The sequence below is a fragment of the Oncorhynchus keta genome, chromosome 6 (assembly GCF_023373465.1).
Source record: "Oncorhynchus keta strain PuntledgeMale-10-30-2019 chromosome 6, Oket_V2, whole genome shotgun sequence".
Taxonomy (NCBI): domain Eukaryota; kingdom Metazoa; phylum Chordata; class Actinopteri; order Salmoniformes; family Salmonidae; genus Oncorhynchus; species Oncorhynchus keta.
Genome location: NC_068426.1, coordinates 3,600,248 through 3,615,563, shown reverse-complemented (window position 1 = coordinate 3,615,563; position 15,316 = coordinate 3,600,248). Strand labels below are relative to the sequence as shown.

Sequence of the window (15,316 nt, the reverse complement as noted above, 5' to 3'; positions counted from 1 at the left end):
GTTAGCCTAGCCTCTTAGCCACATCAGTTAGCCTAGCCTCTTAGCCACATCAGTTAGCCTCTTAGCCACATCAGTTACCCTCATCATCAATTAGCCTATCTGCATCATCAGTTAGCCCTGCCTCATCTTCAGTTAATCCCAGCCTGATCATCAGTTAACCCCAGCCTCATCATCAGTTAGCCCCATCATCAGTTAGCCCAGACTCATAATTTAGCCTCATCAGTTAGCCCCAGCCTCATCATCAGTTAGCCCCAGCCTCATCATCAGTTAGCCCCAGCCTCATCATCAGTTAGCCCCAGCCTCCTCATCAGTTAGCCCCAGTCTCATCATCAGTTAGCCCAGCCTCCTCATCAGTTAGCCCCAGCCTCATCATCAGTTAGCCCCAGCCTCATCATCAGTTAGCCCCAGCCTCATCATCAGTTAGCCCAGCCTCATCTTCAGTTAGCCCCAGCCTCATCATCAGTTAGCCCAGCCTCCTCATCAGTTAGCCCAGCCTCCTCATCAGTTAGCCCCAGCCTCCTCATCAGTTAGCCCCTGCCTCATCATCATAACAGTGTTGTGTTGTATTGTAGTTCTGTCTTGTCCTTCATTTTGAGCCCTGTGTTTTACGTTCCTCCACTCTTAAGACTTTGGAGAATATTCTGGAGAAAATACACTAAGCCCTGCTCTGGCTAGGAGAGGCAGCGAAGGTAACACGTCTGTAGATCTAGATGGGTTACTCGCGTCATGTGATCTCTGGTTTCTACACAAAGAGTTGGATAAATGGCACGTCTTTGCCACAATGTCCCCTGTGACCATCCAGACAACTGAGATGTTGTCAGTCCTCAATAGCAACGTAGAAATGTTATAATTCTATGCCCCCCCCCCCCATGTTAAAACAGACTTTGTGGCAAGTGAGTCCTCTATCTCAACTCTATGATTGTCCAATAGAATTATAACAGAAATACCCTTGTGTCTGGTTACTCTGAGAGTAGAATTGAATGTGTTAGTGTTGGGGTATAGGCTAGTCTATGTGTTGTTCCTTATTGAGGTATAGTGAATTTGTGATTCAGCCTATTTTAGAATAGCTCCTCGTGTTTTTGTGAAGTAGTGTTGTAATGTGATCAGAGAATCAAGCAGGACTGGTCCCTTCTGTCCGTTTTACTTTGTGATAGTAGGATGTAACCTGAGACGAGGCCAGTGGTTTTAATACCTCTCTTCGGGGGGCTCAGGATGTTTTACAATTGTTGTTGTGTTCACCCTGATTCATCTAGTCATGAGGATGTTGTTCACCCTGATTCATCTAGTCATGAGGATGTTGTTCACTTACCTGATTCATCTAGTCATGGGGATGATGTTCCCCTGATTCATCTAGTCAGGGGGATGTTGTTCACCCTGATTCATCTAGTCATGGGGATGATGTTCACCCTGATTCATCTAGTCATGGGGTTGAGGATGATGTTCACCCTGATTCATCTAGTCATGAGGATGTTGTTCACCCTGATTCATCTAGGATGAGGATGTTGTTCACCCTGATTCATCTAGTCATGAGGATGTTGTTCACCCTGATTCATCTAGTCATGAGGATGTTGTTCACCCTGATTCATCTAGTCATGGGGATGATGTTCACCCTGATTCATCTAGTCATGGGGTTGAGGATGATGATGTTGTTCACCCTGATTCATCTAGTCATGGGGTTGAGGATGTTGTTCACCCTGATTCATCTAGTCATGAGGATGTTGTTCACCCTGATTCATCTAGTCATGGGGTTGAGGATGATGTTCACCCTGATTCATCTAGTCATGGGGATGATGTTCACCCTGATTCATCTAGTCATGAGGATGTTGTTCACCCTGATTCATCTAGTCATGGGGATGTTGTTCACCCTGATTCATCTAGTCATGGGGATGTTGTTCACCCTGATTCATCTAGTCATGGGGATGTTGTTCACCCTGATTCATCTAGTCATGGGGATGATGTTCACCCTGATTCATCTAGTCATGAGGATGTTGTTCACCCTGATTCATCTAGTCATGAGGATGTTGTTCACCCTGATTCATCTAGTCATGAGGATGATGTTCACCCTGATTCATCTAGTCATGAGGATGTTGTTCACCCTGATTCATCTAGTCATGAGGATGTTGTTCACCCTGATTCATCTAGTCATGGGGATGTTGTTCCCCCTGATTCATCTAGTCATGAGGATGTTGTTCACCCTGATTCATCTAGTCATGAGGATGTTGTTCACCCTGATTCATCTAGTCATGAGGATGTTGTTCACCCTGATTCATCTAGTCATGGGGATGTTGTTCACCCTGATTCATCTAGTCATGAGGATGTTGTTCACCCTGATTCATCTAGTCATGGGGATGATGTTCACCCTGATTCATCTAGTCATGGGGTTGAGGATGATGTTCACCCTGATTCATCTAGTCATGGGGTTGAGGATGATGTTCACCCTGATTCATCTAGTCATGGGGATGATGTTCACCCTGATTCATCTAGTCATGGGGATGATGTTCACCCTGATTCATCTAGTCATGGGGTTGAGGATGAGGAGTTGTTCACCCTGATTCATCTAGTCATGGGGTTGAGGATGATGTTCACCCTGATTCATCTAGTCATGGGGTTGAGGATGTAACGGTAGCTTGAACCGGTAGGGTGAACCGGTGGGCGAAACGGTAGGGTGAACCGGTAGGGCGAACCGGTAGGGCGAACCGGTAGGGCGAAACGGTAGGGCGCACCGGTAGGGCGAACCGGTAGAGCGAACCGGTAGGGCGTAACGGTAGGCGAACCGGTAGGGCGAAACGGTAGGGCGAACCGGTAGGGCGAACCGGTAGGGCGAACCGGTAGGGTGAACCGGTAGGTAGGTAACACACAGTGGTTTGTAATGAAAAGTAACCTAATGTTAAAGTCTGGTTTCCTTTGTGCTGCTTCTGCCGGCGAAGGACAAAAAAGCCCTGCGCTCGCTAGACCTGCCTCAGGTGAGTAGTGATGAGACTGTTATAACAGGGGGGAGCTGGTCCTGCCTCAGGTGAGTAGTGATGAGACTGTTATAACAACACCTACTTTCTAAATGCTGGTCCTGGGGACCCGAGGAGGGGGGCTGGTCCTGGGGACCCGAGGAGGGGGGCTGGTCCTGGGGACCCGAGGAGGGGGGCTGGTCCTGGGGACCCGAGGAGGGGGGCTGGTCCTGGGGACCCGAGGAGGGGGGCTGGTCCTGGGGACCCCGAGGAGGGGGCTGGTCCTGGGGACCCCGGGGAGGGGGGCTGGTCCTGGGGACCCCGAGGAGGGGGGCTGGTCCTGGGGACCCCGAGGAGGGGGCTGGTCCTGGGGACCCCGAGGAGGGGGGCTGGTCCTGGGGACCCGAGGAGGAGGGCTGGTCCTGGGGACCCGAGGAGGGGGGCTGGTCCTGGGGACCCCGAGGAGGGGGGCTGGTCCTGGGGACCCCGAGGAGGGGGGCTGGTCCTGGGGACCCCGAGGAGGGGGCTGGTCCTGGGGACCCCGAGGGGGGGGCTGGTCCTGGGGACCCCGAGGGGGGGGGCTGGTCCTGGGGACCCCGAGGGGGGGGGCTGGTCCTGGGGACCCCGAGGAGGGGGGCTGGTCCTGGGGACCCCGAGGAGGGGGGCTGGTCCTGGGGACCCCGAGGGGGGGGGCTGGTCCTGGGGACCCGAGGAGGGGGGCTGGTCCTGGGGACCCCGCGGAGGTCCTGGGGTGCTAGGCCAAAAACACTGCCTTATAGCATGGCTATATAATAGTGGTAACAGAGTGGTAACAGAAACACTGCCTTATAGCATGGCTATATAATAGTGGTAACAGAAACACTGCCTTATAGCATGGCTATATAATAGTGGTAACAGAGTGGTAACAGAAACACTGCCTTATAGCATGGCTATATAATAGTGGTAACAGAAACACTGCCTTATAGCATGGCTATATAATAGTGGTAACAGAGTGGTAACAGAAACACTGCCTTACAGCATGGCTATATAATAGTGGTAACAGAAACACTGCCTTATAGCTTGGCTATATAATAGTGGTAACAGAGTGGTAACAGAAACACTGCCTTATAGCATGGCTATATAATAGTGGTAACAGAAACACTGCCTTACAGCATGGCTATATAATAGTGGTAACAGAAACACTGCCTTATAGCATGGCTATATAATAGTGGTAACAGAAACACTGCCTTACAGCATGGCTATATAATAGTGGTAACAGAAACACTGCCTTATAGCATGGCTATATAATAGTGGTAACAGAAACACTGCCTTATAGCATGGCTATATAATAGTGGTAACAGAAACACTGCCTTATAGCATGGCTATATAATAGTGGTAACAGAAACACTGCCTTATAGCATGGCTATATAATAGTGGTAACAGAGTGGTAACAGAAACACTGCCTTATAGCATGGCTATATAATAGTGGTAACAGAAACTGCCTTATAGCTTGGCTATATAATAGTGGTAACAGAGTGGTAACAGAAACACTGCCTTATAGCATGGCTATATAATAGTGGTAACAGAAACACTGCCTTATAGCATGGCTATATAATATATGGTAACAGAGTGGTAACAGAAACACTGCCTTATAGCATGGCTATATAATAGTGGTAACAGAAACACTGCCTTACAGCATGGCTATATAATAGTGGCAGCAGAAACACTGCCTTACAGCATGGCTATATAATAGTGGTAACAGAAACACTGCCTTATAGCATGGCTATATAATAGTGGTAACAGAGTGGTAACAGAAACACTACCTTACAGCATGGCTATATAATAGTGGCAGCAGAAACACTGCCTTACAGCATGGCTATATAATAGTGGTAACAGAGTGGTAACAGAAACACTGCCTTATAGCATGGCTATATAATAGTGGTAACAGAAACACTGCCTTATAGCATGGCTATATAATAGTGGTAACAGAGTGGTAACAGAAACACTGCCTTATAGCATGGCTATATAATAGTGGTAACAGAAACACTGCCTTATAGCATGGCTATATAATAGTGGTAACAGAAACACTGCCTTACAGCATGGCTATATAATAATGGTAACAAAAACTGCCTTATAGCATGGCTATATAATAGTGGTAACAGAAACACTGCCTTATAGCATGGCTATATAATAGTGGTAACAGAAACACTGCCTTACAGCATGGCTATATAATAGTGGCAGCAGAAACACTGCCTTACAGCATGGCTATATAATAGTGGCAGCAGAAACACTGCCTTACAGCATGGCTATATAATAGTGGTAACAGAAACACTGCCTTATAGCATGGCTATATAATAGTGGTAACAGAGTGGTAACAGAAACACTGCCTTACAGCATGGCTATATAATAGTGGTAACAGAAACACTGCCTTACAGCATGGCTATATAATAGTGGTAACAGAAACACTGCCTTATAGCATGGCTATATAATAGTGGTAACAGAAACACTGCCTTATAGCATGGCTATATAATAGTGGTAACAGAGTGGTAACAGAAACACTGCCTTATAGCATGGCTATATAATAGTGGTAACAGAGTGGTAACAGAAACACTGCCTTATAGCATGGCTATATAATAGTGGTAACAGAAACACTGCCTTATAGCATGGCTATATAATAGTGGTAACAGAAACACTGCCTTATAGCATGGCTATATAATAGTGGTAACAGAAACACTGCCTTATAGCATGGCTATATAATAGTGGCAGCAGAAACACTGCCTTACAGCATGGCTATATAATAGTGGTAACAGAAACACTGCCTTATAGCATGGCTATATAATAGTGGTAACAGGCCTTATAGCATGGCTATATAATAGTGGTAACAGAAACACTGCCTTATAGCATGGCTATATAATAGTGGTAACAGAGTGGTAACAGAAACACTGCCTTATAGCATGGCTATATAATAGTGGTAACAGAAACACTGCCTTATAGCATGGCTATATAATAGTGGTAACAGAGTGGTAACAGAAACACTGCCTTACAGCATGGCTATATAATAGTGGTAACAGAAACACTGCCTTATAGCTTGGCTATATAATAGTGGTAACAGAGTGGTAACAGAAACACTGCCTTACAGCATGGCTATATAATAGTGGTAACAGAAACACTGCCTTACAGCATGGCTATATAATAGTGGTAACAGAAACACTGCCTTATAGCATGGCTATATAATAGTGGTAACAGAAACACTGCCTTACAGCATGGCTATATAATAGTGGTAACAGAAACACTGCCTTATAGCATGGCTATATAATAGTGGTAACAGAGTGGTAACAGAAACACTGCCTTATAGCATGGCTATATAATAGTGGTAACAGAAACACTGCCTTATAGCATGGCTATATAATAGTGGTAACAGAGTGGTAACAGAAACACTGCCTTATAGCATGGCTATATAATAGTGGTAACAGAAACACTGCCTTATAGCATGGCTATATAATAGTGGTAACAGAGTGGTAACAGAAACACTGCCTTATAGCATGGCTATATAATAGTGGTAACAGAAACACTGCCTTATAGCATGGCTATATAATAGTGGTAACAGAGTGGTAACAGAAACACTGCCTTACAGCATGGCTATATAATAGTGGTAACAGAAACACTGCCTTATAGCTTGGCTATATAATAGTGGTAACAGAGTGGTAACAGAAACACTGCCTTACAGCATGGCTATATAATAGTGGTAACAGAAACACTGCCTTACAGCATGGCTATATAATAGTGGTAACAGAAACACTGCCTTATAGCATGGCTATATAATAGTGGTAACAGAAACACTGCCTTACAGCATGGCTATATAATAGTGGTAACAGAAACACTGCCTTATAGCATGGCTATATAATAGTGGTAACAGAAACACTGCCTTATAGCATGGCTATATAATAGTGGTAACAGAAACACTGCCTTATAGCATGGCTATATAATAGTGGTAACAGAAACACTGCCTTATAGCATGGCTATATAATAGTGGTAACAGAGTGGTAACAGAAACACTGCCTTATAGCATGGCTATATAATAGTGGTAACAGAAACTGCCTTATAGCTTGGCTATATAATAGTGGTAACAGAGTGGTAACAGAAACACTGCCTTATAGCATGGCTATATAATAGTGGTAACAGAAACACTGCCTTATAGCATGGCTATATAATATATGGTAACAGAGTGGTAACAGAAACACTGCCTTATAGCATGGCTATATAATAGTGGTAACAGAAACACTGCCTTACAGCATGGCTATATAATAGTGGCAGCAGAAACACTGCCTTACAGCATGGCTATATAATAGTGGTAACAGAAACACTGCCTTATAGCATGGCTATATAATAGTGGTAACAGAGTGGTAACAGAAACACTACCTTACAGCATGGCTATATAATAGTGGCAGCAGAAACACTGCCTTACAGCATGGCTATATAATAGTGGTAACAGAGTGGTAACAGAAACACTGCCTTATAGCATGGCTATATAATAGTGGTAACAGAAACACTGCCTTATAGCATGGCTATATAATAGTGGTAACAGAGTGGTAACAGAAACACTGCCTTATAGCATGGCTATATAATAGTGGTAACAGAAACACTGCCTTATAGCATGGCTATATAATAGTGGTAACAGAAACACTGCCTTACAGCATGGCTATATAATAGTGGTAACAAAAACTGCCTTATAGCATGGCTATATAATAGTGGTAACAGAAACACTGCCTTATAGCATGGCTATATAATAGTGGTAACAGAAACACTGCCTTACAGCATGGCTATATAATAGTGGCAGCAGAAACACTGCCTTACAGCATGGCTATATAATAGTGGCAGCAGAAACACTGCCTTACAGCATGGCTATATAATAGTGGTAACAGAAACACTGCCTTATAGCATGGCTATATAATAGTGGTAACAGAGTGGTAACAGAAACACTGCCTTACAGCATGGCTATATAATAGTGGTAACAGAAACACTGCCTTACAGCATGGCTATATAATAGTGGTAACAGAAACACTGCCTTATAGCATGGCTATATAATAGTGGTAACAGAAACACTGCCTTATAGCATGGCTATATAATAGTGGTAACAGAGTGGTAACAGAAACACTGCCTTATAGCATGGCTATATAATAGTGGTAACAGAGTGGTAACAGAAACACTGCCTTATAGCATGGCTATATAATAGTGGTAACAGAAACACTGCCTTATAGCATGGCTATATAATAACAGAAACACTGCCTTACAGCATGGCTATATAATAGTGGTAACAGAAACACTGCCTTATAGCATGGCTATATAATAGTGGTAACAGAAACACTGCCTTATAGCATGGCTATATAATAGTGGTAACAGAGTGGTAACAGAAACACTGCCTTACAGCATGGCTATATAATAGTGGTAACAGAAACACTGCCTTACAGCATGGCTATATAATAGTGGTAACAGAAACACTGCCTTATAGCATGGCTATATAATAGTGGTAACAGAAACACTGCCTTATAGCATGGCTATATAATAGTGGTAACAGAGTGGTAACAGAAACACTGCCTTATAGCATGGCTATATAATAGTGGTAACAGAAACACTGCCTTATAGCATGGCTATATAATAGTGGTAACAGAAACACTGCCTTATAGCATGGCTATATAATAGTGGCAGCAGAAACACTGCCTTACAGCATGGCTATATAATAGTGGTAACAGAAACACTGCCTTATAGCATGGCTATATAATAGTGGTAACAGAAACACTGCCTTATAGCATGGCTATATAATAGTGGTAACAGAGTGGTAACAGAAACACTGCCTTATAGCTTGGCTATATAATAGTGGTAACAGAGTGGTAACAGAAACACTGCCTTATAGCATGGCTATATAATAGTGGGAACAGAAACACTGCCTTATAGCATGGCTATATAATAGTGGTAACAGAAACACTGCCTTATAGCATGGCTATATAATAGTGGTAACAGAGTGGTAACAGAAACACTGCCTTATAGCTTGGCTATATAATAGTGGTAACAGAGTGGTAACAGAAACACTGCCTTATAGCATGGCTATATAATAGTAGTAACAGCAACACTGCCTTATAGCATGGCTATATAATAGTGGTAACAGAGTGGTAACAGAAACACTGCCTTATAGCATGGCTATATAATAGTGGTAACAGAAACACTGCCTTATAGCATGGCTATATAATAGTGGTAACAGAAACACTGCCTTATAGCATGGCTATATAATAGTGGTAACAGAAACACTGCCTTATAGCTTGGCTATATAATAGTGGTAACAGAGTGGTAACAGAAACACTGCCTTATAGCATGGCTATATAATAGTGGTAACAGAAACACTGCCTTATAGCATGGCTATATAATAGTGGTAACAGAGTGGTAACAGAAACACTGCCTTATAGCTTGGCTATATAATAGTGGTAACAGAGTGGTAACAGAAACACTGCCTTACAGCATGGCTATATAATAGTGGCAGCAGAAACGCTGCCTTACAGCATGGCTATATAATAGTGGTAACAGAAACACTGCCTTATAGCATGGCTATATAATATATGGTAACAGAGTGGTAACAGAAACACTGCCTTATAGCATGGCTATATAATAGTGGTAACAGAAAGGAGATGAATGTACTGACTATGACTGGTCCACCTAGCTATCTGAAGATGAATGTACTGACTATGACTGGTCCACCTAGCTATCTGGAGATGAATGTACTGACTATGACTGGTCCACCTAGCTATCTGGAGATGAATGTACTGACTATGACTGGTCCACCTAGCTATCTGGAGATGAATGTACTGACTATGACTGGTCCACCTAGCTATCTGAAGATGAATGTACTGACTATGACTGGTCCACCTAGCTATCTGGAGATGAATGTACTGACTATGACTGGTCCACCTAGCTATCTGAAGATGAATGTACTGACTATGACTGGTCCACCTAGCTATCTGAAGATGAATGGTACTGACTATGACTGGTCCATCTAGCTATCTGGAGATGAATGTACTGACTATGACTGGTCCACCTAGCTATCTGGAGATGAATGTACTGACTATGACTGGTCCACCTAGCTATCTGAAGATGAATGTACTGACTATGACTGGTCCATCTAGCTATCTGGAGATGAATGTCCTGACTATGACTGGTCCACCTAGCTATCTGAAGATGAATGTACTGACTATGACTGGTCCACCTAGCTATCTGTAGATGAATGTACTGACTATGACTGGTCCACCTAGCTATCTGGAGATGAATGTACTGACGATGACTGGTCCACCTAGCTATCTGAAGATGAATGTACTGACTATGACTGGTCCACCTAGCTATCTGTAGATGAATGTACTGACTATGACTGGTCCACCTAGCTATCTGGAGATGAATGTACTGACTATGACTGGTCCACCTAGCTATCTGGTGATGAATGTACTGACTATGACTGGTCCACCTAGCTATCTGGAGATGAATGTCCTGACTATGACTGGTCCACCTAGCTATCTGTAGATGAATGTACTGACTATGACTGGTCCACCTAGCTATCTGTAGATGAATGTACTGACTATGACTGGTCCACCTAGCTATCTGGAGATGAATGTACTGACTATGACTGGTCCACCTAGCTATCTGGAGATGAATGTCCTGACTATGACTGGTCCACCTAGCTATCTGAAGATGAATGTACTGACTATGACTGGTCCACCTAGCTATCTGAAGATGAATGTCCTGACTATGACTGGTCCACCTAGCTATCTGAAGATGAACGACCTGACTATGACTGGTCCACCTAGCTATCTGAAGATGAATGTACTGACTATGACTGGTCCACCTAGCTATCTGGAGATGAATGTACTGACTATGACTGGTCCACCTAGCTATCTGGAGATGAATGTACTGACTATGACTGGTCCACCTAGCTATCTGAAGATGAATGTACTGACTATGACTGGTCCACCTAGCTATCTGAAGATGAATGGTACTGACTATGACTGGTCCATCTAGCTATCTGGAGATGAATGTACTGACTATGACTGGTCCACCTAGCTATCTGGAGATGAATGTACTGACTATGACTGGTCCACCTAGCTATCTGAAGATGAATGTACTGACTATGACTGGTCCATCTAGCTATCTGGAGATGAATGTCCTGACTATGACTGGTCCACCTAGCTATCTGAAGATGAATGTACTGACTATGACTGGTCCACCTAGCTATCTGGAGATGAATGTACTGACGATGACTGGTCCACCTAGCTATCTGAAGATGAATGTACTGACTATGACTGGTCCACCTAGCTATCTGTAGATGAATGTACTGACTATGACTGGTCCACCTAGCTATCTGGAGATGAATGTACTGACTATGACTGGTCCACCTAGCTATCTGGTGATGAATGTACTGACTATGACTGGTCCACCTAGCTATCTGGAGATGAATGTCCTGACTATGACTGGTCCACCTAGCTATCTGTAGATGAATGTACTGACTATGACTGGTCCACCTAGCTATCTGTAGATGAATGTACTGACTATGACTGGTCCACCTAGCTATCTGGAGATGAATGTACTGACTATGACTGGTCCACCTAGCTATCTGGAGATGAATGTCCTGACTATGACTGGTCCACCTAGCTATCTGAAGATGAATGTACTGACTATGACTGGTCCACCTAGCTATCTGAAGATGAATGTCCTGACTATGACTGGTCCACCTAGCTATCTGAAGATGAACGACCTGACTATGACTGGTCCACCTAGCTATCTGAAGATGAATGTACTGACTATGACTGGTCCACCTAGCTATCTGAAGATGAATGTACTGACTATGACTGGTCCACCTAGCTATCTGTAGATGAATGTACTGACTATGACTGGTCCACCTAGCTATCTGGAGATGAATGTACTGACTATGACTGGTCCACCTAGCTATCTGAAGATGAATGTCCTGACTATGACTGGTCCACCTAGCTATCTGGAGATAAATGTACTGACTATGACTGGTCCACCTAGCTATCTGTAGATGAATGTACTGACTATGACTGGTCCACCTAGCTATCTGGAGATGAATGTACTGACTATGTCTGTAAGTCTCTCTGGATAAGAGTGTCTTTTAAATGACTAAAATTTTATGTAATGTTTCACTTGTCTTGACCAGCGATGGCCAGAAGGGGCAGTGAAGGTAAATAATGTATGAATGGGCTACCCATGTGATCATAGCATCACCAGTTCTTGACTTGGGCAGGAGTTCACCGCAGTTCACCGGAGGTCACCGGAGCTGCGTAACCAGCACCTCAATGTTTCTACTGCTCTAATTCTTACACAGCTCATAGAATATTACCTCAAATGTATTGTGTAATTCCTGCACCTAAATATAAACAGTACTGGCATCCCAAATGAGTATCGGCACCTATTTCAGTCCAAGTCAAACACTGGGCGTCTCCTATAGAAGCATCCAGGAAGTCCCTTCTATATTATTGAATGTTCTAGAACGAGGATATTCAACTCTACACTACGAAGACAGGACAACTGCTGCTTTTCTGTTTTGTTTTTCTTTTCTGTTATTCCTAATAATTCATTAGACCCTCTCCTGATGTCCCAGGTCTAAAATTGGTCCCTGATTTAGAGGGGGAAAGAATTTAAAATGAAAAGAATAAAGAATTTTTAAAAAATGAAAGAAAAGCAGTGGAACTGGCTTCGAGAGGTCCAGATTTGAAAATGTCTCGGTTGTGTCTCTTTGTTGACACATCATCTTGTTGTTTGGTTAGCGAATCAGAATCACTTTTGTTTACAGAGTTTCATTTACAGGGACCTGGGGTGTATTCATTGTACCGATTCTGTTGCAAAAAAAAAAGTTTCTTAACAAAAGCAAACTGAACAAGGAAGGTATATTTTTGTCCAATAGAAACTCTTGTTTTAAAGTTGCAACGGGAATTCTTTGCAACGGGTTGGCTAATGATTACATACATGGGGAAGTGGTGCTGACACCAGAAGTTTACAGACAGAAGATAGATAAATGATTTGCACATTATCTCCACACATGTTGCTATGCTAGTGAATCCTTATCATAGCGTAAGATAAGAAATAAGTGTTTAATCCCCAAGGGGAAATTGGTTTGTAAATCATCAGCACGTACACACAGTCACACAAAAAAATAGTTGTAAAAATAACATGTAGAAAACATGTTTTAAAAAAAAAACATAAAGTTCCCTGCATACTGCTTCAGTCATGTCATTGACAGAAATCCAATAGTGGGCATTTTACCATTTGTGATGAAACCACAGTGAATGGACACCTTCAGCCATTGGTTGTTCTGGTTGTCAATCATATGTCTCTGTTCCAGGTCGTGTCCAATCAGGTCCTGGAGGCCTGCCCAGACCGGTGAGTGTTAAAGATCAATACGTCTGTCCAAGCAGATTGAATACGCTCTGAAGATACCACGTTTAGATGGACTGTGAACTTCTCTTTCTGTCTCTACCGGTCTTTCTCTCCCAATCTCTCTCTCTCTCTCTCCCAATCTCTCTCTCTCTCAATCTCCCTCTCTCCCAATCTCCCTCTCTCAATCTCCCTCTCTCCCAATCTCCCCCTCTCTCTCCCAATCTCCCTCTCTCCCTCTCTCTCTCTCTCTCTCCCAATCTCTCTCTCTCCCAATCTCTCTCTCTCCCAATCTCTCTCTCTCGCAATCTCTCTCTCTCGCAATCTCTCTCTCTCGCAATCTCTCTCTCTCGCAATCTCTCTCTCTCTTAATCTCTCTCTCTCGCAATCTCTCTCTCTCTCTCGCAATCTCTCTCTCTCTCTCGCAATCTCTCTCTCGCAATCTCTCTCTCTCGCAATCTCTCTCTCTCTCTCAATCTCTCTCTCTCTCTCGCGCAATCTATCTCTCTCTCGCGCAATCTATCTCTCTCTCGCGCATCTATCTCTCTCGCAATCGCTCTCTATCTCTCTCTCTCGCATCTCTCTCTCTCCCAATCTCTCTCTCTCTCCCCCAATCTCTCTCTCTCTCTCTCTCTCCCAATCTCTCTCTCTCTCCCCCAATCTCTCTCTCTCTCTCTCCCAATCTCTCTCTCTCTCTCTCCCAATCTCTCTCTCTCTCTCTCTCGCCCAATCTCTCTCTCTCTCTCTCTCGCCCAATCTCTCTCTCTCTCTCTCGCCCAATCTCTCCCTCTCTCTCTCTCTCCCTCTCCCAATCTCTCTCTCTCCCAATCTCTCTCTCTCCCAATCTCTCTCTCTCCCAACTCTCTCTCCCAATCTCTCTCTCTCTCCCTCTCTCTCTCTCTCTCTCTCTCCCTCTCTCTCTCTCCCTCTCTCTCTCTCCCAATCTCTCTCTCTCCCTCTCTCTCTCTCTCTCCCATCTCTCTCTCTCTCTCCCAATCTCTCTCTCTCTCTCTCCCTCTCTCTCTCTCTCTCTCTCTCTCTCTCCCTCTCTCTCTCTCTCTCTCTCTCTCTCTCTCTCTCTCTCTCTCTCTCTCTCTCTCTCTCTCTCTCTCTCTCTCTCTCTCTCTCTCTCTCTCTCTCTCTCTCTCTCTCCCACTCTCTCTCTCTCTTCCTTCTCCCTCTCCCCACATCCTTTATTTCTCTCTCTCTCTCTCTCTCTTCCTTCTCCCTCTCCCCACATCCTTTATTTCTCTCTCTCCCTCCAGAACATGCCTCAGAGGGCTGGGGTGATCAGTGTGACCCCCCAGGCGCGTCCTGCCCACCCAGGTGCTCCCAGACCCACCCCAGAGGCACCGGGGGCTCCACGGCCCACCCCAGACACTCACCCTGGAGCTCCCAGACCTGGCCCTGACGCCCAGCCTAAACCCACCGACCTGCCCCTGGGTGAGACGCAGCCTGGAGCCCTCACACTATCAACCACACCTGGCTTCAAATAGTATTTGTTTTTTATTTTAAATCTTCCTAGACTGTGATTTGAGAAGTCCAGATGTCACACTGTAAACCAGCGTTCCCGCAAACTCTGTCCTGGGGACCCTCATCAACTCGCCATCAAGATTTGATTATTTAAATCAGCTGTTTAGGGCAAGAACAACAACAATATGTGCTCCCCATGCTGTTCCCAGAAGTTAACCAGGAAACTAAAAATTGGGAAATGCTGCTGTTGACTGTTTAAAGGGGTAATCTGACTTGGACTAGCTATTCATTCTTTATGAAGAATATTTATATTTTATCTTTATTTAACTAGGCAAGTCAGTTAAGAACAAATTCTTATTTTCAATGACGGCCTAGGAACAGTGGGTTAACTGCCCTGTTCAGGGGGCAGAACGACAGATTTGTACCTTGTCAGCTCGGGATTTGAACTTGCAACCTTTCGGTTACTAGTCCAACGCTCTAAACCACTAGGCTCTAAA

At 44.2% G+C, this 15,316-nt stretch overlaps 1 protein-coding gene across 1 annotated transcript in view; it reads left to right on the top strand.

Annotated features, from left to right (window-relative positions):
* Positions 1-15,316, top strand: part of synj1 (synaptojanin 1) — a 132,110-nt gene that overhangs the window by 105,181 nt on the left and 11,613 nt on the right. The window contains 4 exon segments of the mRNA XM_052520222.1: positions 2,928-2,963; positions 12,130-12,153; positions 13,315-13,352; positions 14,612-14,789. Of these exon segments, the coding sequence (XP_052376182.1) occupies positions 2,928-2,963; positions 12,130-12,153; positions 13,315-13,352; positions 14,612-14,789 (276 nt within the window).